The sequence below is a fragment of the Psammomys obesus genome, unplaced genomic scaffold, assembly GCF_907164565.1.
Source record: "Psammomys obesus unplaced genomic scaffold, mPsaObe1.curated_primary_1811, whole genome shotgun sequence".
Lineage (NCBI taxonomy): Eukaryota > Metazoa > Chordata > Mammalia > Rodentia > Muridae > Psammomys > Psammomys obesus.
In genome coordinates, this window is record NW_026596166.1 from 4,425,726 (window position 1) to 4,453,100 (window position 27,375).

The window sequence follows — 27,375 nt, forward strand, 5'->3', positions numbered from 1 at the left end:
GAGGTCACCCCACTTCGGTCAGCGGAAATGGAGACAGGGACCAGGAAAATGAGTAGATATCCATTGCAAGATATAGGAGAGCCAGAGTGAGTCCGGGAACTTGTGGCAGAGGAGAGGTGGGCTCAGGTGGAGAGGGCCAGAGAAAAGCTCTCCCTGGCCTGAACCCTCATGAAGGCGTGCTCCTCTCTTGTGCCCCTGAGCAGGGGGAAGAAAGAGGGCCTCGGCCTCAGGACCTGCAGCCACCACCCCCGCCAGGACACCACAAGGAGGAGCAGGAGAAATCCGCTGGGGATGAGAGGCCTGCCACAGAGCCCCTCTTTAAGGCCCTGGACACACCTCTGAGTGAGGGTGATGAGCCGGCGACGCTGCCAGCCCAGCGGGACCTTGGGAACACTGTGCAGATGGAGGGCTACCTGGGCAGGAAGCACGACCTGGAGGGGCCCAACAAGAAGGCCTCTAACAGGTGTGTTGGGGAAGGGCCACCGGGGAGGCCAAGTGGCTCCAGGGTCACGACACCAGTGGAGCTTTGATGAGATGGGTGCTCGCTGGGCAGAGCGGGCCTGAGCCTTCGCCCATCACTGTGTCTTTCTTGGCACGATAGGAGAAACCTCTCTTGATTTGGGTTCTGGATTCAAATACTATGATTTCGTCGAAGATTATCCAAATGCCTCCCCCGCTCCAAGTTATGTTCCCCATTTGTAAAATGGAGTGAGGATGGAGCTGGGTGTAGCGGTGCATACCTTTAATCCCAGCACTCGGGAGGCAGCGGGAGGCGGATCTCTGTGAGTTCAAATCCAGCCTGGTCAACAGAATGAGTTCCAGGACAGCTAGAGCTACATAGTGAGACCCTGTCTCAAATAAAATAAAACAAAATATAATTTTAAAACGGGAGGAGGAGGGATGATGAAAACAGCAGACCTTTTCAGACTAGACCTTGTGTGTGGCATGATAAGCCAGACATGATAAGCACTGGCCAGCTATCACAGGGTTAAAAGTCTTGGCGCTGACATGGTCTTGACCGAGCCTCACTGTTAACCACCTGGACATCACTTTCTTGGCTGTAACATGGGAGATGACTAGGGAACATTAATGACCTAAATGCCTTCTTCAGGTCCCTTCCAGTGCTGATGGAAAGGTGGCGTCCTTTCGTGCCACTGAGCTAGTCATGTCTGCCCCTGCCTGGGGCCTTTTCCTTTCAGCAGCGTTACAGGGTCTAGGCCAACCGCTTGTGGCTGATGAGAAGTATGCTCAGGCGGAAAGTGCAAAAAGAAGAGGTGGAGAAGCACTGGGGAGGTGAAAGCCAGGGTTACTTCTTGAGCTTCTGTCCTGACTGAAGAAAGCTGTTTCATACTTCAGAAAGGAACAATCATTCGGGGATCAACCGGCCTGAAGAGACTCATTATTTAAGTGCAGAGTCTAGGGAAAGGGGAGCTAACATTTACTCGGCATCTCCTGCGGGCATGGCATTCTAGAAGGACTGGTCGGATCTTTGCATCTGCGGTGGAATACTGACGTTTACGTTTCCCGGATGGAGAAACAGCGCCTCAGAGGTTGAGTCATTTGCTCAAGGCAGGGCTGTATACCAAGAACCGTTTTTGGCCACTGCCTATCTGCAGGGGGTCGGACCCTGAGCTCAGAGACCTGGGCTTTTGTGAAAAGGGCTCTGCAGCCACCTCGTCTGAGTCAAGGTCTCTGCTCGGATAGATGGTACTTCTTTTCTCCACCTCCCCCTAAATCCCCACCTGCCTTCAGAAGACAGACAGACAGAGGGAGGACAACAGAAGGAGCAGAAGCTGAGTGCTCCTTACCCTAAAAGTGCAGCGACATGCCTGCCCCCCTCCGTCAGTACAGGAGATGGACAAGCCCATCGTGAGAGCTCAGGAGCTCCATGTTCTCCAAACACAAGCATGGAAACAAGCCTAGACTTGCAGAAATCTGGTGTCTGAGGGTTTCTTTCTTTTTTTCTTAAATGATAGGACTGAGTTAAACATGCCTCTCTAACACTAACTTCAAGACATGTCTAGGCTAATTCTTGAAATTCTGGCTCAAACAACAAACACAAAACAACAGAAAAGGAGCTAGGGCATATATATATATATATATGTGCATGTATGTATATACATATTAAATATATATATATGTATATATATAAACGAAAAGCCTTGCTCAGTTCTGCACACTGATGTACCAAATATACAAAAAATAAAGAAATAGCTTGAAATTCTTAGAGAAACATATCCCAAGAAAAGATCAGAATCATGGATGGCATTTGCCCAGCATGTGAAGGAAGGATCCTAGGTTCGTTCCCTAGCACTGTAAAATTTAAATAACTAAATAAACAGTGGCTAGGGATGGAACACATTAGCAGAACATTTGTCTAGTATGTTCAAGGCCCAGACTTCTAACTCCAGCATGAAAAAAGGGGAGAGACTCAAGATCATTTCCTAGCGTCTATATCAGGTGGCTCACAGAGTGCCTGTCTAGCGTGCTTGTGGCCCCAGGTTCAAGCCTCAGTACCACCAAAAAAGAAAGCAATCGGCCATTTTGATAAAGAAACGTTTTCAGTAAATGTAGTTTCTTAGGCTTAAATATATATCACGTTACTATTGAACTGTAGATAATTTTTCCGCTATTATAAGATCCACCAATAATAGGATACCAGATGGCTATGCAAAATCACTTTTAAATGATATTGAGGTTGTGAAGAAATACTTAGAGCACAATGTTGTGCTCAGTTTTAAGCTGACTATAAAACTGAATATGGAGGGCTGGGTATGTGGCTTAGTGATAGATGTTCCAGACTCTGGGTTCAATTCCCAGCAGGGGGCAGGGATGGGAGACTGAACAAGAGACGATGCAATCTAATTTTAGTTATCGCCGAGTCAAAAAATGTCAACCAAACAAAGACTAGGAGGACACACAATATATGAACAATAGTTAATTTCTGGTAGTGAAATTACATGTGGGTGGTTTTTAATCTTCCCGTTTTTTTAAACAATAGAATCTGCTACTATTTACCTAAGCAAAAAATGGTGCAATAGAAACAAGCATCGATGGTGGCGGCGACGGCCGACAGCGCGCACAGCGCACGCTTTAATCCCAGCATTTGGAAAGCAGGGACAGGTGAATCTTCGTGCGTTTGAGGCCAGCCTGGTCTACAAGAATGGGTGACAGGACAGCCAGGACTACACAGAGAAATGCTGTCTTGAAAAACCAAAACAAACAGAAAACATACACACAAACAAACAGAACAAAACAAAACAAAACAGCAAGGCTCTAAGAGCTGGCTGTGAGCTGCTGTATGGGGACCACAGGTGACCCGCCTGTTGACATTGTTGCAGATCCTGGAACAACCTGTACTGTGTGCTCAGGAATAGCCAGCTGACCTTCTACAAGGATGCCAAGAACCTGGCCCTTGGGATGCCCTACCATGGAGAGGAGCCCCTGGCCCTGAGGCATGCCATCTGTGAGATCGCTGCCAACTATAAGAAGAAGAAGCATGTATTTAAGCTGAGGTGAGCTCTGCTGCCCAGCGCCTCTGCCCTGAGCCCCGTGCCTTTTTGAACATTTACGCTGATGGCTCCATTGAGCATTGACGACCAGGTAGAGATGCATTGAAGGTCAGCTCCAAGCTGGAGCTGTTCCTTGGGTTCTTTTTAAAAGATGGATGGGTCTCATAGACTTTTAGCTTTCTTGGCTGGCCTGCTGTCCTAGAGGGACATGGGTATTGGGCTGTAGGACACCGCCTAGCTTCTCCAGGTAAAGCCTTCCGGAGATGGTACCATGACACAAAGCCCTTTGTCTTCCTAGACTAAGCAATGGCAGTGAGTGGCTCTTCCATGGCAAGGATGAGGTAAGGGCAGGTGGCTCCCTCAGATGGGGCTAATGGTGGGGTGGGTGGAAAGCTGACACTTGCCCTCAGGGCTCCCCCGGAAGGGAGCAGTCACAGAAGCGCACCGCATGACACCCCCCTCCCCCCCCCCGCCCAGGTCCCTGACTCCTTGACATTTCCACCCTTCAGGAGGAGATGCTACTGTGGCTACAGAGCATGAGCACGGCCATCAACGAGTCCCAGAGCATCCGTGTCAAGGCACAGAGCCTGCCCCTGCCTTCCCTGGCTGGTCCCGATGCCAGCCTCGGCAAGAAGGAGAAGGAGAAGAGGTTTAGCTTCTTCCCCAAAAAGAAGTAGTAGCTGGAGGGAGGGCCCCATGGGTGAGGCAGGCCAGGCAGCGCTGCAGTGTGCGTCGGGATGCTCGAGGACCAGGAGTCCGTGGCCTGGACCTCTGCAGCTGCCAGTCCTCCTCCTGCCTGCCACTCACTGCCTGCAGCCCGCCTGCCCGAGTTGCGGGGCCAGCCCCAGGGCCCCACACTGCATAATAGCCGCCTTGCCTGCCTGGCCTTCCCGATGCCTGCCAACTGTCCCTCCACCTCCCCTATCCCACGCAGCTGGCTGGGCTCCAGGGACTGGAGGTACATCTCCTTGGGGGGAGGGGAGGGCTGGAAACGGTTCTCTAAGGCATACACTCTCTTCTTCCTGCCCACAGCAAACTGGGAAGCCTGATGGGGTTCCTCCAGCACTGCCCACTACCACAGCAAATCCCCTTTTGGAGGGGGGGTCACTGACTACAGTCAGCCAGGGAAAGAAAAATGACAACATCGACAATAGCTGCCCTGCCCCTCGGGGGTTAGGAGGAAGGGCCTTCAGAGCCCCAGCTCTGGGCATGGGGCTGGTGGAGTACCAAGGGCACAATTAGGGATGTCAAGCATTCAGTACTGCCAGTCTCCTGCCCGCTAGGCTCCCTCAGAAATAGGACTTTCTCCTCAGGGCTAGTGTGCCCCTTCTTTTCTCCCCCCTCTCATACCCCTAAGAGTTTTGGTGAGTCCTGAGTGAATGAGCCTCTTCCTCCCTTTGCTCCTCCTGGCATCAGCCTTGTATTAGGACCAGAAGCCTTCACACCACTCTTTCGGAAACTCTGGCTAGAGCTGAGGGTCCAGGCCTCTGTCGCAGGACGGACAGACAAGTCCCAACACTGCTTCAGGCTCTGCCTCTATAGTGCGGCCCTTTCCCCCCCTTCCCTCCCACCAGTTGCTGTCAGACCAGCAATACGTGGCCGGGGCTCATGTCAGATACAAGCTGAACGCCCAGGTCCTGCAGTAAAGTATCTCAAAGCTAAACACCCACTGTGCCCCGCCACCGCCATGACCCCTGCAACTGGCATCATCCAGGCCAGTGGCCGGACACAGGGCTCTGTCGTTACCTAGGGGTGACAAACGCAGGCACACGACATAACTACCCCCGAAACATAGGGATGGATGAATGTTGGGGCCACCATCATAAAGGTGTGACCCTCTTGATTAGTTTCTGCAGGCCTTATCTTAGATTTGGGGCCGGCAGGGGGGGGGGGGTCACATAGAGATCACCAGACATCTACTGCTCCTCTCCAAGCATCAGAAGGAGCTCTGCAGCCTGACCCTGGGGAGTGCTTTCCCATACCTATGGAAGAACAGGACCATCGTCCCGCAGGCTTTCCCTGCTATGCAACTCAAAGCACCGCACGCAGCTCCAGCCCAACAAGAGACAGTCGAGTTGAGGGCAGGCCTTTTCATCTAGGAGGGCCCACAGCCAGTTTCTACTGCCTTCCCCATGGGCAAGGCTCAGCGGTAGGCATACAGTTACTAGGCCTTCCCAGAATCCCTCATTGCTGGCCAGGCAGGTAAAGCTCAGAGACGAGCTGCACTCTGTGACACCCCCCCCCCCCCCAGTATGATGTAACCACGGAAGGGAAGGCTAAGGCCCAGTGGGGCCAGTCTGTGCTGGGCCTCAGTGTATAGGACCCTATAGCTCCCTCCTTCTACAGGGAACGGTAGTCAGCGCCACTCACCAGCCTCTTTGTACAGCTGGAGAAACCAAAGCAGTAGGCAGGGAGGCATCTGTATCCCTGACAATAAAAAAAAAAAAAACAACAAAAAACAAAACAAAACAAAAAGCCTTGGTGCACACTGAAAGGCATGTCTATCTCCGGGCTCCTTGCTGAAGCATTAGGTACTGAGCAGCTCCTTCAGGCAGTTTCCCTGGCCTAGTCTCTGGGGGACCAAGGGATGAGGGTCTACAGCTCCCCTCTAACATGTACCCAAGTAGTACCTGAAGTGAGGACTTTCCAGTAACTTCACAGAGCCCAGAAAGAAAGGCTCCAATGGAAGAGCTAGAATTTCACCCCTCAAAGAATTACACAGGGGTAGTGAGCTGCACGGGACCTGCCACCACAGCCGGCTCCCCACACTCCTCACCCACGTCACCCAGGCCCCGAGGCACTCAGCCCTGCTGGACTGACCGACTGCACACGGCCAACTTGGCGGGAACCCTGTGCACCCCAGAGCCAGGCTCTCGTGGTGCCCTGGCAAGGCTGGTATTTTTCTCCTGGCGTTTTCTACTTGGCAGTCTTTCTTGACAGTCTTCCCAAACTGGGTTAACACAGCTCCAGTCCACACCAGCATTAACAGGTCTCCTCCCTCCCCAAGGCAGCTGGAGGAAGCTCTCTGGGCAAAGCCAGGCAGTTTGCCTTCCCTCCCTGTGGCCTTTGTCCTGGGCCTCAGCAGACAGGCTGAGGGGGAACAGAGAGGGTCTGTGTAGGCGAGGCTCCCTCCCACCCCATCTTCTCCTTCCTGCCTGTTGGAGGCCAAAAGGTTCCCTAAGGCTGATCCTGGATCCCCTTCCTCCCTCAGCAAGAGGAGGCAGAGATTCCGAGGAGGAAGAGGTCCTTGGCCCAGCTAGCTCAGGGAGGACACAAGAGAAGGTGGCTGTTGGGGAACGCAACCCTGTTGGGCACAGATCACACATCTGGGGCTGGTCCTGGGGCTGGCTGGGGCTTGTCCTCCACCTGCTCAAATGTGCTTCCACCAGAGGAATCCCATTTACTAGGTCTTTTTCTAATAAATCAATAATACTCCGTACTTGTTTCTGTTTACTTGACTAGCCTCTTGTTCCTTTGAACCGGACATCAGATGGCAGGCACCATGGAAACAGGGGGACAGCTAGGGTTTAGTTTAGTTTGTTCCTGAGAGTATTATGGGATGACTGCTGGAGTCCAGGCCCTAGGCCCCATCTGAGACCCTGGGGAAGCTTGCTCATTCATGAGTTCAAAAGTGACCCGTAGGCAGTCACTCTTCGGGCCGTTAACTAGAGACAGGAGCCTGATCTCCGATCTGAACTGGGATCCATTTTCAGGGAGCAGTTTTGTTTGGCCTGGGTGGGACACTGGACTGCTGGGTTTCAGAGGCTCTTCAGATAATTCCAACAGGAGCCAGTGAGCGCAACTGTCCCTCTCCAGGCAGGCACATTTACGTGAAGAGTTGAGGATCACCCGAAAGACATTAGCTGGATGCCATCTGAGTTTGAGAAGCGGTGACTCATCCAGTCTTCAGTGGAAAGTATAGAGCTGGGTGGCCCAGCTGGCTGGCAGCAAGGCTGGGACAAGACTTTGAGTCACCGATCCCATGCTTTTATGGCCACTACCAGGTGCCATATCCTGGGACTGGCCTGCTCAGAACCAGTAGCTGTCTTTTCAGTGACTATGGCAGTGGCTGCAGAGGACTCTGAGCAACAACAGGGCATGGGCTGCTGCGGTCCTGTTCCGCTCCTGCCCAGGGGGGCACCACCCACCTGATATGGGGGTGGGGCCTGAGGGACTCATGTTCAGATTCAATCTGTCCTCCCTGGAAGACCCCCAGGTCTTAACCCCTGCAGACCTGCAGGCAAGCGTGAGACACTGACCCCTCTGTAGCCAGGCCTCTACAGTTCCCTCCTTCCTGGCCCCAGATAGAACAAAGCAGGTCTGAGCCCACTTAGAAATGGGGCATTCCCAGCCCTTTGCAACCAGACGCTTCTGTGGAAACGGGGTCCATTGCAAAAAAGTGTATTCCCACCACACTGCAAACCACTGTAGGACATAGCTAAGGCTTGGCTTAGTTCTCCTGGGAGCTGCAGAGGGGGAGTTAAAGAAAAGGCATCAGACACAATTCTCGCTTATCTCACGTGTTCTATTTGCCCCTGGAAGTTCCAGCTTTTTAGAACACCTTTATTTTTATTTTTTGAGACAGTTTCTTTGTGTAGCCCTGGCTGTCCCAGACAACCTTGAAACTCACAGAGATCCACCTGCCTCTGCCTCCCTAGCCCTGGGGTTAAAGGCCTGTGTCCCACCACCACCCGGCTTTTGGGACAACTTTTGGGCTTTGGGAAAAGAGCTAAAGGCTCACATGGGATTCCCACCTGAGACAGGACACTAAGAGCAGTGCACAGAGGCAGACATGGCAGAGACCAAGGTTCCAGCTCACACTGTGCCCCACCTGGCCTGTGAGTACCCTAATGTCTCCTGTTTCCTGTGCCTACACACTGAATGAGCATCCCATGTCCCTGACCCCTGATCCATCACTCCCCACAGCGGTCCCCAGGGAGAGGGCCACACACAGGTTGGTTGGTCAGCAACGGTTATTGCACTATTGGCAAATAATGAAATGTCTGTACATTAGCAACAACCAGCAAGACAGCCTTCAAGGGTACCTGAACTAAATCCGTTACATTCTTTCTGAGACTCTCTCTCTCACACACACACACACATACACACACACCACAGGATGGGAAGCAATAAATTATTGGCCTCAGTCCTGCCTGGGTCCGAAGACAAGGCAGTCAAAGGGCACAGCCTGCCCAGGCTCCTTCCTAGGTTTTCCCTTGGGAGCTCAGCCAGGCGCTGGCCAGCCAGTACGGGAAGCCAGGGCAGTGCTTGCTCTCCTTGGGCAGAGTAAGCTTAAATAAAATACTTGGCTTCTTATCAGAGCAGTATTTACAGACAAGGTAAGTGGCTCGCCTGGACCTAAGGAAAAGTCCTCACAGGACCTCCCAGGGAGGGGAGGTGCCAGCACAGGTAGCAGGTGAGTTCACACGTGTTCCCCAAACCACTCTTCCAGAAGAATGGAGGAACAGCCTTGGTGAGCCAGGCCTTCAGGAGAGCAGGCCAGGCCCTTTCCACCTCAGCACGGCTCCTTTCTGCTACGGGAGTCAGTCAACCCACAGAGTTCAAGGCCTGGAATTTCTCCCTCAGGTTTCTCACTCTACCCTGCTGGTTTGTGTCTGCCGGGTCCCTGGGACCTTCTTCCTTGGGCTGGTGCTCTACAGGCTCCTGGAAACCTTGGCCCTGTCCCTTCAAAGCCACTGATGAACTTGCTTCCTTCCCACTGCCCTCCTCCAGCCCCGAGGTGGAGCTAGGGTGAGGACCCTTCTCCATGACAATCACCCGCCGGTTGTTCTCCAGGGTGAGGTCCGCCGTGACCTGCAGGTCTGCGTCTCCATTCGGCCTGCTCTGGGGAGGAGCCTCAGGAGCTGCAGGCTGGGAGGCCTCCCCTTCTCCCTGGCCCCTCTTGTTCAGGCTGCAGCAGCGGCCCACCCTGCCAGACAGAGGAGGCTCTACTATGTTCTCAGGCAAGGAGCGGCTCCGGTTGACCGGCTGGCTGCGGGGCCAGCTGCTCTCGGCCTGGGCGGCCTTGTCGTGGGAGGTATACTTGGAGCAGAGCTCTCGGACATCAGGCCAGTTGAAGGTCTCAGTATCGAAGGGGCTGAGGGGGCTCCGAGCTGAGGGCCGAGACCCAGGCGAGGTGGTTCTTGGGCTGACAGCAGGAGGGCTGAAGGAGAACCGGCGAGGAGAGGTCTCCGCGGCAGAGGAAGATTTGGAGGTGCCCTGCTCCTGAGCCATCAGCTGCTCATAGCTGAGCAGGGGTGGCTTCCTCCTGGCTGGGGAGAGAGAGAACAAACTACATGAATCACTGTGAAGGGAGTTTCGAACCAGAAAGGGTGAGACGGGAACCGCCTTCAGCTGCATGCGGGGACTGGGGTATGATGGAAGAGAAACCCCGTTTTACCCTCTGCTCTCATCTTGGAATGAGCCCCTAGCCAGTTCTCCAAGCTCCCTCCGCTCAACTGGAAAAGCTGGGGGGGGGGGGGTGATGAGAGATGGGCAGACTGAGGATTTGATCAGGGCCCCTGAGTGCAAAACAGGTTGCCAAGGCTCGGTGTGTACCATGTGGTGCTTGCTTGGGCTCCGCCCCCCTCATGGCATGGCCTCCTTAGAGGTACTTGCCCCCCTCCCCCCAAAGCACTGGATCTCATTGGTTTTTCTACCCCGAGCCTCCTACCCCCTCATACCTTTGCCCCCTGACAGCTCTCCAGTTTCCTCAGGCAGGCCGGAGACGGTGGAAATCAGCTCATCCCGGTCAGGAGCTTTTTCCCACAGCAGAGGTGGCCTGGCTGCCTTGATGCTCTTAATTCGGAGGCTGTACTGGCGGGCCAGCTGGTAGACCTTGTTCTTGACACGCTCACTCACGTGGCTGTCCATCACGTGGGAGAGCTGCACAATTCGGGGATGCAGCGGGGTAACCAGCTCCCCCTGGACGCCGCTGCTCAGCTCTTTCACCAGCTCCTTCAGCTCCCGGGCCAGGTGAGCCGGGCTGGGCTGCTCAGTAGGGGAAGCGCTATCCGGAGAGGTGATGGCGGACTCCTCAGTGATGGCTCCCAGCTCATGCTCCTCCAAGATGAACAGCGGCTCTTGCTGCTCAAAGCCATTGGCCTGGCTCTGGCCAGTCCCCGTCCGCGGACTTCTCTCCAAAGACTCCATTCTCTCCCATATCTTCACAATTTCTGATGATGGGCGGAACTCCGCATCTGAGACAGGAGCTAGGTCCCCTGTGCCCGTCCGGCTGGGACCTGGGAGGTCAAACAAGGTCCATGATGCTGGCCGAGAGCTCCCCGGCCTCTTGGACCCAAGTGGAGCTGCTGGCTCCGGCTCCGGCTTAGGAAGGCTGTTGAACCTAGACACGGAGCTGCGCACCAGCCCTTTCGGGATATAAGAGAGACTCTCCCGCCGACGGACGCTGAAGCCTGCATCGTGGTGCTCGGCGTTTTCATAGTAGTTCTTAATTTTGTCCAGCAACTGCCGGTCTCGGGTGGACAACGCCGATTCCTTTTTCTTGCAGGAAGATCTGTCCGGTTCAATGGGGCAGCCTGAGCCTGCCTTTGGAGATTCTGTCCCATTGACAGAAGGGCCATTGTCCATGCCCGCTTCTGTACCAACGACGGCGACTTCTGGGGTGGGTGGGTTGCTGAGGGAGTCCCCAGCGCTGCCCCATCGGGCCAGGCCCTTCTCACTGCCCTCCAGGCTGAGCACGCTGCTGCTCCGGCTGATAAGCCGCGGAGTCCCAAGGCCACTGGACTTGCCCTCCTCCATTGCCAGGCTGCTCCTCCGAGAGAAGCTACTGGCAAACCGCTCAGCGATGACGCTGGCCTGGTCTAGCACAGAGGGCGGCAGGAGGCTCTCAGGTTCCTGGGCAGCTTCCATTTCCTCCTCTTCTTCCTCCTCACTACTCAGGGCCTTAAGGTCTTCAGAGCCCCCAGGCTCTACGAAGTCCACCACGTTGGCAGCGCCCGTAGGGGCATGAAGCTGTGTTCCCAGGACTTCTGGAAATTCTGGGTCTGAAGGCATCTCTTCAGTGCTGGGACCTTCCAGGGCAGGAAAGGCCTCCTGCTCTGCCCCAGGCTCGAGATCTAGCTCAACCTGGGATGCAACAGAGAACATATTGGGGTGGAGCTGGGGCTCCTTCATGAGGCTTGAGGGACAAGATGGCCTGACCTACTCTCAGGCCAGGCAGAGGGTTTTCAGCTTAGGACAAAGAATGAACACGACTCAAAAGCGGGACAACAGGTCCATTTAGTTCTTCAGTTACCCTGCAGCTGGATAACGGACCCGTGTCCTCACACCCAAGAAAAACGCTAAGAATGAGGAAGGTGGTAGCATCCCATCAGTGGCATGGTTGGGAACTCCAGGCACAGTGTGGAAATACCCGACATAACCAGGCACTGATTCAGCTTCCCGGGGCCCCCACAAATGCCAAGATACTGGGATTCCACTGTCTGATGTCAAGGCAGCTTGGGCCTGTAGGATTCAAACCTAGGTCTGAGCAATTATGAAAGGATATTTTAACTTCAAAGATTCCATGAGACCAGGGGCCAGAGGGCAATTCAATGCCAGTCACTGTTGGAGGTTGAGCGTAATGCCCAGATCCCACAGTGGAAGGAGAGAACTGAGTCCCAAGCTATTCTCTGACCTCCACATACCCACACCTGCACTTACAAGCACTCCCACTTGTAAAGCACACACGTACACTCTGTCTCTGGCTCTCTCGGTGAGAGCAAGGTGTTCGGCTTCTGCCAGCCAACTGGCTTAAGCACCTGTGAGCCCAGTCTCGCTGCATATGCCCAACAGATGGGAATGGAGAAAGCAAACAGATGACCGTGTGGTCATCTGAGCCCTAAGCTGGCTGGCATAGGCTGCTTCCGGGAGCAGTCTCCTGGGAGAAGATCAGTGCAGGCACAGACTTTGGAAGCATCAGGCCCGGACTCCATAATCTGCAGAGCCGTGCCCATGATCTAGACCTGTGCTGCCCACCACAGTAGGCACCAGCCCATTCTGGCTGAGCATCTGACATGAGGCCAGCCCAAACTAAGATCTGTTAGGAAGGTAAGATACCCCCAGACTTTTAAAGGCTTTGTATAAAGCGTAGAATGTGTCAGTAATTTTACTTTGGCTCTGGTAGGTTATGTAAAATAAGATATTAAAATTAAGTTCACTTTTTCTTTCCTTTTGAAACAGGTTGTCATAGAGCCCACACTGGCCTCAAACTTGCTACATGTCTGAGGCTGGCCTTAAAATGTCAAATTTGGCAGGGCATGGTGGTGTACGCCTTTAATCCCAGCACTTGGGAGGCAGAGGTAGTCAGATCTCTGTGAGTTCGAGGGCAGCCTGGTCTACAAAGTCCAGGACAACCAGGGTTACACAGAGAAACTCTGTCTTAAAAAGCCAAAACATCAAATTCTCTTGCCTCTGCTTCTGGGGTACTAAGATTATAGGCATGTGCCATCGCACCCAGCTTTTTTTTTTTTTTTTTTTATTTTTTTATTTCTTAACATGGTTACTAGAAAATTTAATGGGCTAGTGGCAAAATGGATAACACATAACTGGATTCTAGAAAATCTAAGTTACAGATAGGGCCCATCACATTACCATCAACTTTCCTAGACAGTACAATTATCATGGTGAAAATCGTTAATGGTTTCCCAGAAAATCTATGTTAGCGCTTGCTGTCCACTGTGGGACAGCTTTGAACACATGGAGGTTTTAGGAAGTGACTACATCATAAGGCCTCCATACTTGTGCCTCATAAAAGGAGCTAAAGGAAGCTTTCTTGCTGTGAGGACACAGCAAGACTGTGACTGAAGCAGCGAGGGAATTCTCATCAGACAGTGAACCCGATGGAGGTGCCCTGGCAATCTCACAACTCAGAACGATACATTCCCATCGTTTAAAAGCACTTGATCTAAACTATGTTGTTATGGCAGCTTAAGTAGAAAGTTTTATTTTTATCTAGGTTCTCAGCCCTGTCCTGGCTTACGTACAACCTAGGGTCTAGCTAGTGACCTTGTTCTTCTAACTTTGAGAAAGTGAAGGACTTAGGTCCATGGCCCCATCTGGGACACAGGCTGGGCTGCAGCCTGTCAAGCGGCCTTTCATGCCCCTTTTCCTTCTGGAATGGAAGGAGCAGAAGGTACCCAGTGGATATGCACAGTCTGTCCCTTCGCCCAGGCATGAATTAGGCAAGTAGCATGTTGTTCAGGGCATGCCCTTATGTCTGAGGGGGCCCCGTGACGGTCACCTTTGTTTAATTCACAGAAACAGGCTGACTATTTGCCAAACCACACAGGCTGTCCAGGCCTCTGGCAGGGACAGGGGCTAGAAAAGTGCAGAGTTCCTGTTGTGCCCAGTGAGACAATCTGTGCCTTAAAGACCTGGTTGTAGACCTGGAGATCTGGGCTCCGGGTACCATGTACCTCTCTGCTGGCTGCTTACCTCTGGCAGGGAAGAAACAGACTCGAAGCTCATACGTTTCTCCGCACTGGTTGGAGACCGGTTGCTGGGCCTTCTGCTACTTTTAGAGCCTTCAGACTCCCTGTGTCTCTTCCCCTGCAGCAAGCAGAAGTCAGTTAACAACTAAGAACTGGTCCCCTCTGCATTCCATTCCAACATGGACAGTGCCTCCCATAAACTGAGGAGGCACAGGCAATTCCTGAGAGCCAGCCCTGTGCCTGAGCCGTTGCAAAACAACCTGAACCACCAGGCCTGGGGCCGCGGGCATCCTTGCAAAGTGTGCAGTTTTAGGAAAGCCCAACCCACCTCCCCTTCCAGACACAGTGAGCTGACCTTCACACGTCATGGAGGCTGGCTCTCCCCTCCCCCACCCTGTTAGTCCTGCTCAGTGGGTAGTATACCAAGTGGGTACCCAGTCCTGCATGCCAGGGGCTCACCAGGGCGTGACAGTGAGTGAGTTAAGAAGTGCTGACAGCGGGAGGGAAAGGAACAGTGTAGGGCAGGGTAGGAAGGACGTACGGAGGGGCTCTCAGAAGGACGTGCACATGCCAGGCAAACATGCAAGGAAGAGAGGGAGATCAAAGAGACACCTCACCATAGCACCCCGGGAGAAAAGTAAAGCGTTGGCCCGATAGTGCCAGCAGTGGAGGGCGGCCAGCAGGGAGCTGGCAAAGTCAGCTACCTGCTCCGCCACTGCTAGACTCTCTTCCTCCTCTTCCTCCTCCGAGCCTGGGAGCTCTGGCCCAGGTACCTTCCCGCTGCCTTCATGCCCTGCCAGGTCTTCCAGGGAGACTGGGAAGGTCTGCTGCTGTTCTTCCTCCTCCACTATCTCCTCCTCTTCCTCCAGCTCCTCCCTGGCAGCCCCCTCAGCCTCTGGCTGATCGTCCCGTGCAAGGGGTGGCTGCCCAAAGTCCAAGAGGGCTCCAGCACTGCCTGCATGCTGTCCAGAGCACAAGGGCCCCTTGTGACCTGCCTCGTGGGCAGCCCCCCCTCCTTTAAGGTGGCTAGAAATGGCTACATTTAAAATCCACTCCTCCACGCCCATTCCTGGCCTCCTCTGCAGTGAGGTGTTTTGTGGTGGGAAGGCCGAGACCTGGGTGGGAATAAAGTCCCCCAAAGGAGCCTATATGCCCCAAGAGGGGAAAAGGAGAGGACACAGGCCAAGCAGGGTACTACGCGGTGCCGCTGTAAGGAAGAGCATGGGAAAGGGTCCCTAGGGACTGATCTGGGCAGGGCCAACCACAGACTCTCCTTCCAGCCCCTCTTCCCCAGCCTCTGAGCCCCCTGCACTCACCTTCATTCCTGCTGCTCTGGCTGCTGACACCACCACAGGGTCCAAGCACGTGGTGGGAGGAGCAGGGAAGAAGGGACCAATAAATAGGAGAAAGAAAGAACCTCTTTAGAGAGACCAGAGCCCCTGGGGAAGTCTACCAGGGTCTCCTACACTCCTGAACCCTCACCCAGTCCTTTAAAAAGAATGACTGACAACTCAGGGGCCCAGCACACAGTTAGTGCAAGTCTGTGCAAGCCGCTGGGCACCTCCCAAAACAGAAAAAAGGGGAACTGAGTATGGGCAGGAGAGTCAAGACTCTCTGAAGAAGGGAGGGGGGGGGGGCGGGAGAGGCAAAGAACTGAAGTCAAATTCCCTCTAGCTTGTCCTCCACAATCCCTAATCAGGTCCCTACCTGTTTTTACCCTCCCACCTCACCTCAGGATCCCTGGGGAGACCTGCCTGCCCTTCTCACCCACTCACCTTTGTCATTCAATTGCCTGAGCAGGTGCCTGGTCGGCTCTGAAGAACACAAAGGAGCAGTTAGCACAGGCCGAGGAACAGCTGTGCCTGACCTGGGTCCCAAGCTCAATGTCTCACCGGCCCATCACCAGCCCAGAGTCCACTCTAGCTGCGCCCCAGCCACCCTAGGCCTCAGGAAAGCCTTCTCCATAGTGTTACTGAGGCCCCCAGGAGGGGCCTGAGCCACTTCTGCCTCTCTGCAGCACAGTGAACTACTCAGTCCTTGTATTAGCATGCCAGCCAAGGCCTTAGTGACAGGGCCACCTGGAAGAGATGGACCCCACGCTGCCCCCTTCAGACCAACTAGCCACTAACCCATTTCCATCTTAAGCCCCTCTACTTGTGTTTATAGGCAGCATGGCAGTACAAGAGCTATGCCCCACACCAAGCCCCTCGCAGGAAGCAGGCCGGGAAGCAGGGGTCGCACCCGACTTTCTACGGCCCTTAAGGCCTGGCATCTCGAATCCTTGCTGCCTGCCGGGAAGTGTTGCCCTGCCGAACAGGGTATGACCGGGCTCTGGGGACACAAAACACAACTAATTAGGCTGATGGCGTCATCACTTTGTGCCCCAGCCTTTCCAGGGACAGGCGTGAGCAAGAGGATCCTGTCTCAAGAGACCCCTACAGAGCCTCGGCCCAACCCTCCCCTACCTGATGAGATGGTATGACAGCTCAGGGATGCCCTTGATTTTCTATAAAGTTAGAGCTGTTTGCAAAGTCTACAGAGGCTTTCAGCGGACCCTCAAGGGGACACGGTGAGACAAATACAATGGGCTGATTCTCTATGTACATCCACACACGTGAACTCCCAATTGCTTTTTTTTTTTTTAAAGACAAGGTCCCATGTAGCAGGCCTCAAATTTGATACGGAGCCAAGGATACCCTTGAACTTCTGACCCTTGTGTCTCCGCCTCCTAAGTGCTAGGATTCCAAGAGTACACCACCACACTGTTCTATGTGGTGCTGGGGTTGAAGCCAGGGATTCATACACACCAGACGAGCACTCTGCAAACTGACTTCCTTCTCCGCCTCCTAACTGCAATGTTGTTGCTTTGTGCTCATGTATGTATGGGCACGTGTATGTATACTCATGAGGGACCAGAGGTCAATACCAGCTGTCTTCCTCCATAGCTCCTCACCTTATTCTTTGAGGCGGGGTCTCTCACTGATCCTAGAGCCCACCGGGATCCAGACTATCCAGAAAGCCCTGGTGATCCTCCTGCCTCTCTCTCCGTCTCCCCAACACTGGAATCAGAGGCACCCACAAGCTACACCTGACTTTTAATGTGGGTTCTGGGGATCCAGTTCAGGTCCTCATTCTTACGACTACCCTCAGCTGGTTTTAAAATAAGCAAGAGGGCTCTTTAGGATGGCCCGAGTTTGGTCCCCAGAACATACATGGTGGAAGGAAGAAAACGACTTCCCAAAATTGTCCTCGGACCTACACACAAATGCCACAGCACTTGAATACACACATTACACACACAGAGAAACAGGTGTAGTAAAAATGAAGAGATTTTAAAATGTAACAAAGCAAGAAATAGAAACATTCTATTCTTTCTATTGAAACCTTATAAGTAGAACATTTAAGGGTTTAAAAGCTGCCGATAGATCTTTCTCATCCCACAATGACTTGTCCACCTGAGATAGTTGTCTAGGAAGCAAAGAGGCTGAGGCCCAGCCGGGGCACCTAAACTGCAGCATGTGGTACGGATCCTTCCTCTCTGCAACTCCAAGGTCTGCTTTCACACATTAATTCCTGCACCCCCACCAGCTGATCTCTACCACACAGGACATACAGAGAGCATGCCACTACAGAGAACATGCGAGGAGCAAGAGGATGGAAGAAAAGTCATCGTGTTCCAATGCAGGCCATCGCCATGGCACCGCCACGTCTGGACACTCACACGCCATTAGCGGCATTGCAGCACCAGCTTCAGAAAAGGAAAAGTACAACTGTGGTCTTCCAGAAGGCTCCAGAGGATGAAGCCTGTCTCAGAAAACCTAACAAGTCTTTAAAAACCCAACTCTCTTAGTAGTCACGGGCCAAAATCTCAGCCTCATGGAAACTTCAGCCTTGCATATTTGCTCATTTCCTGACCACCTTGGACGATTAAAGTCTTGAGGTAAAGAGACAACAGTTTTACTGAGCTGTAATTCACACACCATACACGCCACCTATGCAAAGTATGCAATTCAATGGCTTTCAGCTTTAAGTACATCCACAGAACTGGTGTGTGTGTGTGTGTGTGTGTGTGTGTGTGTGTTTGAGACAGTTTTTCTGTGTAGCCCTGGCTGTCCTGAAACTCACTCTGTAGGCCAAATTCACAGAGATCTACCTGCCTCTGCCTGTCTCTCATGTGCTGGGGTTAAACGTGTGTGCCACCGCTGCCTGGCTAGGAAGGGCTTTTTGTCTTGTGGTACTGAGGACCTGAACCTTAGGCCTCAGCACATCAGCCAAGTGCTCTGCTACTGAGCACCCCACCTCTTAGAGCTACGGTTCTAATGCTGATGCCCTGACAGACTATGGTATTAATACCACCAGCACTGTCCTAGTTAGCACTGATTGTCAACTTGTCACAGCCCAGAATCGCCTGAAAGTCTCAAATGGGTAACTGTCTTCATCAGGTTGCTGTGTGGGCGTGTCTGTGAGGGATTGTCTTGACTATTAATTGACACAGAGGGGCCCAGCCCACTGTGGAAGGCACCATTCCCTAGGCTATATAAAGAAGCTATCTGAACCTGAGCCTTTGTGAATCAGCCAGCTGTGAAGAGAGTATCTCAATCACAGGGAATATGTGGAATAACCATCAGCTCTGCCTTAAGCTCCTGCCTTGACCTTTTCATTTTAAAATGTGTATAACCAAATTTAGGTTAGCCTAGAAAGAGGCCACCTGGAATGACAGCAAACATGAAAACTCTCCAGAGACCACCTGGAGAAGGTCACCTTCTAGAAGGTCAAAGTTCAGGTCTTGATCACAAGTGTTTAAAGACCCTGCAGGTGGTGGCCAATCAACGCTAGTGCTCTCGTGAATCCAACCCAAACAATATTCTCAATACAAATTCATTTGCCTCAAGCTACTATGGCATGGGTCTCTCTTCCAGACTCCACCACAGCTTAATCCAGATCTGCCTCTGGGCCTCAGACCTACTGGCAAATCAGAGAAATGTACAGGAATAAAAAAAAAAAAAAAAAAAAAAAAGAAGAAGTTAAAATCAATCACAGAAGCATCTGCACCCCACGCCATCAGAGCAGAGCTAAGAATAAAAAAGCAAGCTTTTCTCTTCCTAAACAGATGCTTCATCCTAATAACTCTTAAGAGCACATTAGCAAATCCCGTCATGGGAGAAAACCCAGGAGAGGAAAATGGAATGACCCCAAGATAAATATTTCCTGTCTGGATTCGGTGCCTCTCCGTCTAAGCTATTTTCCTCCCACCCAGCTTCTGCTCTGTCACTCTAGAACTGGACCGAGAAACCATCCACAGTGCTCTGGCTGGGCAGCGGGCAATGAAAGGCGGTTTAGATGACTAAGAAGAGATGCCAAGTCCTGAACAACAAATATCCCCAGGCCCTCAAACAGGTGGAGAGCCCTGGTAAGCTGAAGGCCCAGGAGGTGGCCGGTGGAGGGCCACAGGGGCAAAGGGAACATAGTCCACAGAAGTCCTCCCCGGTTTTCTGGACAGAGGAATGCCCCATCGCGTTGCTGCAGATGATCCGCAGCCTGAGACAGGACCCTAGGAAATAGACTCCTGTCCACGCAGCCCTTCCCTTACCAGACTGCCGGCGTCCTTGCCGCACGTGGGTGGACACCTCGTCCTGGGAGGACCAGGCCTTCTTCAGACGCTCTGGGCTGCAGCGGTACCTGCTGGGGTCTGTAACCAGGAGAGGCAAATAGTCAGGCTCCCTAATGGCCTACCTAGACGCTGCCCATACCAGATGACACAACTGCCACCCACACCAGTTCCAGACGGTCCTGGCTGCCTCAAGTCCCCCATTTTCCATCTTCTTACAACTGGTCACTTCAAGTGCTGAAAGTGCTGCCATTCAGCAGGACTGTGTCACTGGTTACACAACTGATCCCAGCCCTTGACAGAAAGAGCACCCTCCTCCCCTCTCCCCTGCATCCTTCCTGCTCCTAGACAAATGCCCACAACATTGCCTAACAATGTACATAAAATCAGGGACAGAAAAACAGGCAGGAATGGGTGACTTACAATAGGAGTCCATTTCCAAGATGGCTTCCTTGGCCTAGAAGGGAAGAAAACCCACAGCGTAACCACCTGCCTGCTCCTCGACTACCCACCAGAGGACTCCCACAGTGTCATGCCATGGCCTGTATATCTGCAGTACCAACACCTGCTGTCACCGGAGACAGGGAAGAAAGGCCCACCAGATTCCTGGGAGCTGGGTCAGGGGGACACGCTTCCCCTGAAACCCATCTGAGAGCACCCTAGGAGCCAACCTTCTGGGGTATGGTGGCATGGTGGTTCTCCAGGATGAGCCTCTTGATGTGGTGAGTCCAGCTCCGTTTCTCCTCCACCGTCTTGGCCTAGGAGAGCCCAGTGAGAAGGAACAGGGTTTATCCCTTCAGGTCAGAAATGATACTCCTGCCCCAAGCAAGCGCTGAGCTGGGCTGTCTGTGTATACCTCGGAGAGGTACCCCTGACGATCTCACTTTCTAGATGGAGACGCTAGGACTCCGGGGGATCAGGGTGTGAGTGTGCCTGGAAGCCTTGGTCCCCAGCCCCTCACCTGGACGTTGTACTGCTGCTTGCTGTGCTTATAGTGGGTGACGGTGAAGCACAGAGAGTCTCTGGTGCTTTCGATCAGCATCAGCGAGGAGCACTGAGGGCAAGACGGCGAGACAAGTAAGTCAGAGAGGGAGGGGATCCTGACCCTTGAGACCGTGTCTCAGAAGATGGCTCGATGAAGCTAGAAGGAAGAGGAGGAGCCAGGGCGCGCAGGGAAAGAGAGAGGGCGGCAGCAGGAGGGAAGACGGCCCAGTTACCGGGATGTGGCCCTTGTAGACAAAGTGGTCGCCCCGCTTCTTGGTGATGAGCAGAATCTTGTCAAAGAGGAAGAAAGTCCTCTCATTGCGCACACGGTGCACGCGGAAGGTGGCTTCCAGGACCAGCTCCCCGTAGGTGGTCAGGTCCGGCCCCTTCCAGTTAATGAGCAGTGACTGGATCTCCTGAAGCAGAGATCCCCCCGATACCCAGAGTCAGGCTTCACTGTTCCCAGGAAGCTCACACAGACCTCACCCCCCAAAGGCTTCCCCAGGGACCAGCCCCCAAGCCGGGCACAGCGGTAATGCTCCTTCTCCTACACCTCCCAGCCCGGAGCACCTGCAGCCTAACGGCGTGCTCATGCCTCCTCTTCATGTCGTTGATGTACCAGGCCACACAGGTCATGGTGTCAATGGCATCCTCTACCACCTCGAAGCCATCCTCTTCTTCATCAAAATGTTTGGCAATTTCCTGGACAAAGGACGGCGGCGGTGGTGGTGGTGGTGGGGGGTAAGTGACTGAGCAGAACTGACTTCAAGGCTCCGTCCTCCCCCCACCCCACCCCAGCACACATCCTGGGGAGCCCTGAGCTACCTGGAGCAGCAGGTGGTACTTGAGGATGCGTTGGACGGGCTTCAACAGGTAGGAGCCCAGAGGCAGGGAGTGCTGCAGCAGCTCCTGGCGGTCTCGGAAGAACTTGGCTTGCTGCTTGTCCTGCATGCACTCTGTCAGGGCCGCCACTGAGCTGGGAGGGGTAGGCGTGGGCGTGAGCACCTGGGAAAGGCCTGGCGAGGAGGCAGGAGCCCCATACTCATCAACTGGCCCAGCTGCCCTTCTCTACCCAAAAGTACTCACTTGGGGTAGTTGTTGCAATACTGAGTATATATATCGAACTCTTGGCTCTAAGAAAAGACAAAAACAAAAAACAAACAAACAAACAAACAAACAAACAAACAATGATTTCAGGGAGATTCTCATTGGTCTAGAAAACATGCTGGGGTCAAAGGACAGGTTCCTGACTCCGGAGCGCACTGTCCTCCCATCCCAGCGTCTGTTTGTCTAGGGCATCCCATCCCACCCAACAGCCTTGGACAGCGATCCCCAGTACTTAAGTGTCCTCTTGGCTCTCCTCTCCCAGAAACTCGGGACAAGGAGCAAGGACTCTGTCCTTCTTACCCTCTCCACGAAGCAGCTGGCCACAGCCACAGGGTCACTATTGCAGCTGTCCAGGTCTCTGAGAAGCTGGCTGGGTGAGAGGAGAGAGGCCATTAGACCCCAGCATCTGTAGCCACACACACCCTGCCCACAAGACCCAGCCAGCCCTGTCGTCATGCTAGGGGTCCTGGTTTCTCCCGAGCTGACCATGCCCCATGAGGCAACACAGAAAGTATCCAGCACGCCACAAACAAACAAACAAAACCAGAAAACGCTCGGCAAGCAGCAGGGGAACAGGGCACACCAGTACCCACCTTGGGAGAGGACACAGCTCCTCTGTGGGCAGGAGTCAAACACACAAAAGCAGAGATTAAAGGAGGGGAAAAAAAGGAGAAAAGTAGCAAAGAACACTCCCAGATGGGAGGGCGCAGGCAGCGCGGAGAGACGGGGCGAAATGAAGCGCTCTGATCGTGGGTGCGGTCACTTGAGGATACACTGGAGATAGCGCTCCGCATTCCCCCCCTCTCTCCCTGGCCGCCCTTCTCATATCTAAGTCCTTGTGTACCCTACCTCCCCGCTCCACCTACACACTGCCCGGACTCCAGCCTCAAGGGAAGAATCCTCCTGCCTGTCAACACTGCTCTCAACACTGTTTCTCTTGACAGTACCCTCATCTGAGCGTGGTTCTGGAGTAGCGCAATTAACCTTCACAGACTCATCAGGCCTGTTTTGCCTGGCCCGTGTGATGTGCTAACAGAGCAGTTCTCAACCTTCCTAACACTGTAACCCTTTCATACAGTCCCTCGTATTGTGATGACCCCCCCCCCAGCCATAAGATTACTTTTGTTGCTACTTCATAACCGTAATTTCACTACTCTTTCAAATCATAATGTAAATATTTTTGGAGACAGAGGTTTGCCGGAGGGTCGCATCCCAGAGGCTGAGGACCTTTACAACAGGTCAGCCCTTGCAGGGGTCCTTCCTTCCCTAAGATCAGTGGGGAGGGAGAGAAATAAACTACAAGATGTGCAAGATGATACAGGAAAAAAGAGCCACCCACAGGAAGAGCGCAAGTGTGCAAGGCCTAACGGTGGCCCCGGGTGCCAGAACCAGCAAACGTGGGACTTCAGTTTATAAATCTCCAGAAAGGCCAGCCGCTGCCCTTTTCCAGCATGACACCATAATCTGGTGCAAAGGCAGACTTCAATCCCTCATTTCTGCAGACAGGCCTTCTCCCCAGGCCTGCAGGTGTGCCCCCCGGGGCAGAAGAGGCCTGGCACATACCCACCTGTTCAACGCATATATGCTCTCTATGTTCCCAAAGAGGGCGCTGACTTGCTCCGGCTTCAGGAGCCCCGGAGTGTCAATGATCTTCAAGAGGTAGTCCTATACAGAGAGAGAGGTATAAGGGCCCTGCTCCTCTTGGCTCGGCCGCCTAACACCCCTAATCCCAACTTAAACCACACTGCATTTTATGGCTATGACACAATTTCACAGGCAGTGTCCACTGCACGGAGCTGTGGATATTTTATCCAAAAATTCACACCCACTTGGCAACTTGGAATGTAACCTTATTTGGAAACAGGGTCTTTGTGGATGTCATTAGTTACATTGCTCGAGATGACATCATTGAATATTTAAGGAGGCGCTAGGTCTCCTTGCGGGTGAACTTCTAAGAGAAAAGGACACAGACATAAAGCAGGCGATATTAGGAAGCCAGGACAATGCAGCCACCAGAGAAAATTAATCATGATGGTCTGTAGTTCCCGCACTTGGGAGGCAGAGCCATGAGAACTGCCCTGAGTTAAAGGCCAGCCTGGGCTAGACGGCAAAATCCTATCTCCAAAAAAAAAAAAAAAAAAAAATCAAACCAAGAGGCTGGTGAGGTGGCTCAGCAGGTAAAGGCATTTGCCTAGCAATCAGAGTTCAATCCTAGGACCAAGTAAAGATGGAAGGAGAGAGGTGGCTCCACAAAATTGTCTTTCAACCTGCATATGGACACTGTGGCACAAGCGCGCGCACACACACACTTTTCTTTTCTTTTTTCTTTTTTGGTTTTTCATGACAAAGTTTCTCTATATAACCAGCCTGACTGTCCTCAAACTTGCTTTGTAGACCAGGCTGGACTTGCACTTATAGAGATCTGCCTGCTTCTGCCTCCAGAGTGTTGATAGAGGCATTCGCCACCACGCCCAACTTCTTAAATTTATCTACTCGTGTATTTTACGTCTACAATGCTCTGTCTTCATCACATCAGAAGACAGCATCAGATGGTTGTGAGCCACCATGTGGGTGCTGGGAACTGAACTCAAGACTCAGGACCTCAGGAAGAGCAGTCATGTGCTCTTAGCCACTGAGCCATCACTCCAGCCTCATACTTTTTCTTAATCAAAGCAAAATGAAAACAGTCTGAAAGAGAATTCATTTACGGTGTTTTAAGCAAATTACCAGGTTCTGCGGTAATTTGCTGCACGGCCCTAACAGACTCATACCCCCACCTCCCCACCAGGCAGTGGTTCCTCAACGGGAGGCACATGCTACCCTTCCCTGTGTGGCCTACAGCGTGAAACATTTTATTCCTGCCATCCCTGTCCATTTTTCAGGTAAAGAGCCTGAGGCTCCAGACATTGTGGGCATGCCCAAGGCTCCATGGCCACGAAACAGCAGAGTAGGGAACCTGGATATATCTGCCCAGGTTTAATCCCTACAGAGCGCAGAGGTCTTCCCAATCAGGCGAAAGCCCCCTCCTTTGCTATCGCAGTGCCCTCTCTCCCCACCTCTCCCCAAGCACCTGCAGGAAATTCTACTACCCTATCAGTGTGGCTTGGTGTCATAAGGAAACATGAGAGGCCAACAGTCCCTACCAGGCAGGTCCCCAAAGCTTTCTCAAGGCCTCATGGGAAACAGATATACAGAGACAGGTGTGCTTTCCATCCTAGGTGGAGACAGGTTGTACTAGAGAGGTGGGCCACCAGGGACCAGCATCCTTGGCCTCTTGAAGAGATGGCCAGCCCCTCCCAGCCGAAACACTCACCTCCACAATGCTCCGCAAGTCCTGCACATACATGCGCTCTGTTTCCACGATCTCTCGAACCACCCGGCCCAGGTAGCTGAGCTTGTGATGGACGGGACCTGTCCCCGCCCGGCCACTGAAGGGGGAGAGTGGTCCCTTCATGTTCAGCCAGCTGCTGGAGTTGTTGTTGCTGTTGGGAATGTGCCGGCCCCAGGGGGAGCCTGTCCCGTTCTGCGCTGAAGCCCCGGCGCCGGTGGGCTCCTCCATGGCACTGCGGCTGTCACGGGAGGAGCCAGATGAAGAAGTGGTGGACATCAGGCTCGGAGGCCGCTCCTGGCTGCCATCTTGGTGGAGAGCAGTAGAGACGGGCATCCTGGCATTGCTGCCTGGGACTGCCACCTCGGGGAGATTCTGGAGCAAAACATGCAGATGGAGGGGCAAGCTCTGAGTACACACAGAATGAGAAAGCGGAAGGGAGGTTGTCAGGAGCAGGGAGGGGGCAGAATGGGAAGTCACTGTGAGTGGGTGCAAAGTTCACTTTGAGAAGATGGAGACGGTTCCAGGATGGATCGTCATGCGGTAATGACTCGAGTGTACTCAATGTGACTGAACCATACTTACCAACGGTTAAGATAGTAAATCTTCACTTTTGCATTTTTATCAGTTTTAAAAGCAAGGCCAGCGAGATAGCTCAGCAGGTAAAGGTGCTGTCCCTTAAGCCTGACAACCACAACCTGAGCTCCATCCCTGAGACCCACATGGTGAAGAGAGAGAACTGACTCCTGCAAGCTGCCCTCTGACCTCCGCACGTTCACCATGGTATGTGCAGCTACCTCCCAAATAAACAGATGTAACACATAAAAACAGAAACTAAACTAAGGAGGAAGTCCATTCCCTCAGACCACAACCACTGACTGTTAAGGGTGCTCACGTTACATTCCTTCTGGATCCCACTGGCTCAGCCTCTCTATCTTCCCCAGCGGAGATAGGCGATCTACACCAGGAAACGGTAAGTTCTCAGAAACCAGGAGGCCCCAGAAGCGCAGAGAGGCTACCTAAGCCAACACAGTGGTCTAGGGCGCCTTCTGGAGAACCCACAGCCCCGCTCTAAGGGCTGAGAACACAGTTCAGTTGGTGAAGTGCTTATGTAGCATACACAAGGCTGTAAGTCTTAGCACTGTGTAAACCCAGGCATGGGGGTCCATACCCATAATTCCCAGCACTTGGGAAATAGAGGCAAGAGGAACAGAAGTTCAGCCCTGCCATTGGGCAAAGTGCTTGCCTCTCAGGATTTCACCTATAAAAGAGAGCGTACCCCAGAACTATGTCCTCGAGGTGACACAACCTGCCGCCTGTCCTCTGAGGATGGCACACAGCAGAGTGTATGCTCCACAAACCATCAGCACGTGATAATGGTGGTTATCAAACTGTGCATCTCATGAGCCTGCCTGTCTGGGGCCATGCTAGGGGATGCTGCATAGGGACAGGGCAAAAGCTGGCTCTTTTAAAAAACATACACGTATTTATGTTTGTGTGTGTGTCTGTGCATGTGGAAGTCAGAAGACAACTTGTTGGAGCTGGTTCTCTCCTTCTGCCACGTGGGAATGAAATTCAAGTCATCAGGCTTGGCACCTTTACCCACTGAGCCATTTCAGCAGCCCAGGCTGCTATTACACTACTACAACTAAACTAAACACTGAGGGCGTCCATTCCCTCAGACTACAAACACTGACTGGGAAGGATGCTCAAGTTACATTCCTCCTGGATCCCACTGGCTCAGCCTCTCTCTCTTTCCCAGTGGAGATAGGCACTGAAGAACTGAAAAATCTCAGGCCACCAGCTGCTCCGCCTATACCTAAAGCTTTCTCAATGCTGAGAGGGAAAGGATGGCAAAAACAAAACACACACACACACACACACACACACACACACCCACACACACACACACACACACACACACAAAGCCAACCTTACTCCTTGTCCCACTCCCAGGTGCCGGGTGTAGGCAGGCCCCTGACTCAGCCACAGCAGGAAATTCCCCAGGGCTGAACCATTGCTGGGAGTCTCCTCACAGCACAGAGCAGCAGAGCAGGCGGAAGCTGCACCCAGGTGAGGCAAACACAGCCACAGGTGGACTTTATTCCCTGAGCAGACGTACTGCTCACAGCCCACTCCAGAGATGGAACAGCTCATGCTGACCCATGGGACCAAAGCTGCCAGAATGCTCCCTTGGTTGTTATTTCCTCAGAGGAGAAAGAGGAAGAGGAACAGGAGGGGGTGGGGACAGGAGGAGGTGAGAGAGGGGTCCCACCGGGATACAAAGTGAATAAATTGTAAAATAATAATAATGTAAATGATAAATAGGTAGATAGAGATAGACAGACAGACAGACAGATAGATAGATAGATAGATAGATAGATAGATAGATAGATAGATAGA

General features: G+C 52.9%; 2 protein-coding genes across 8 annotated transcripts in view; one reads left to right on the forward strand and one right to left on the reverse strand.

Moving 5' to 3' along the window:
- Sptb (spectrin beta, erythrocytic) overlaps positions 1–7,240 on the forward strand; it is a 117,409-nt gene extending 110,169 nt beyond the window's left edge. The window contains exons 33-36 of the mRNA XM_055595459.1: positions 204–463; positions 3,342–3,515; positions 3,811–3,853; positions 4,022–7,240. Of these exons, the coding sequence (XP_055451434.1) occupies positions 204–463; positions 3,342–3,515; positions 3,811–3,853; positions 4,022–4,189 (645 nt within the window). The 3' untranslated portion in view covers positions 4,190–7,240. The remainder of the gene's footprint in view (positions 1–203; positions 464–3,341; positions 3,516–3,810; positions 3,854–4,021) is intronic.
- Positions 7,241–8,021: 781 nt separating this feature from the next.
- Plekhg3 (pleckstrin homology and RhoGEF domain containing G3) overlaps positions 8,022–27,375 on the reverse strand; it is a 42,324-nt gene continuing 22,970 nt past the window's right edge. For 2 of the 7 annotated variants that reach the window (XM_055595455.1, XM_055595452.1), the window contains exons 2-19: positions 24,958–25,347; positions 23,212–23,309; positions 21,945–22,014; positions 21,624–21,670; positions 21,363–21,513; positions 21,108–21,239; positions 20,771–20,953; positions 20,515–20,607; positions 20,225–20,311; positions 19,977–20,010; positions 19,536–19,634; positions 16,187–16,276; positions 15,721–15,759; positions 15,262–15,281; positions 14,563–14,907; positions 13,950–14,063; positions 10,196–11,600; positions 8,022–9,784 (exon numbers count right to left, since the gene is read on the reverse strand). In XM_055595455.1, coding sequence (XP_055451430.1) covers positions 9,060–9,784; positions 10,196–11,600; positions 13,950–14,063; positions 14,563–14,907; positions 15,262–15,281; positions 15,721–15,759; positions 16,187–16,276; positions 19,536–19,634; positions 19,977–20,010; positions 20,225–20,311; positions 20,515–20,607; positions 20,771–20,953; positions 21,108–21,239; positions 21,363–21,513; positions 21,624–21,670; positions 21,945–22,014; positions 23,212–23,309; positions 24,958–25,308 — 4,083 coding nt within the window. In that variant the 5' untranslated portion in view covers positions 25,309–25,347 and the 3' untranslated portion in view covers positions 8,022–9,059. Of the gene's footprint in view, positions 9,785–10,195; positions 11,601–13,949; positions 14,064–14,562; positions 14,908–15,261; positions 15,285–15,720; positions 15,760–16,186; positions 16,277–19,535; positions 19,635–19,976; positions 20,011–20,224; positions 20,312–20,514; positions 20,608–20,770; positions 20,954–21,107; positions 21,240–21,362; positions 21,514–21,623; positions 21,671–21,944; positions 22,015–23,211; positions 23,310–24,957; positions 25,348–27,375 lie in introns of all 7 variants that reach the window. The other 5 variants (XM_055595454.1, XM_055595453.1, XM_055595456.1 and 2 more) reach the window with 5 other exon arrangements.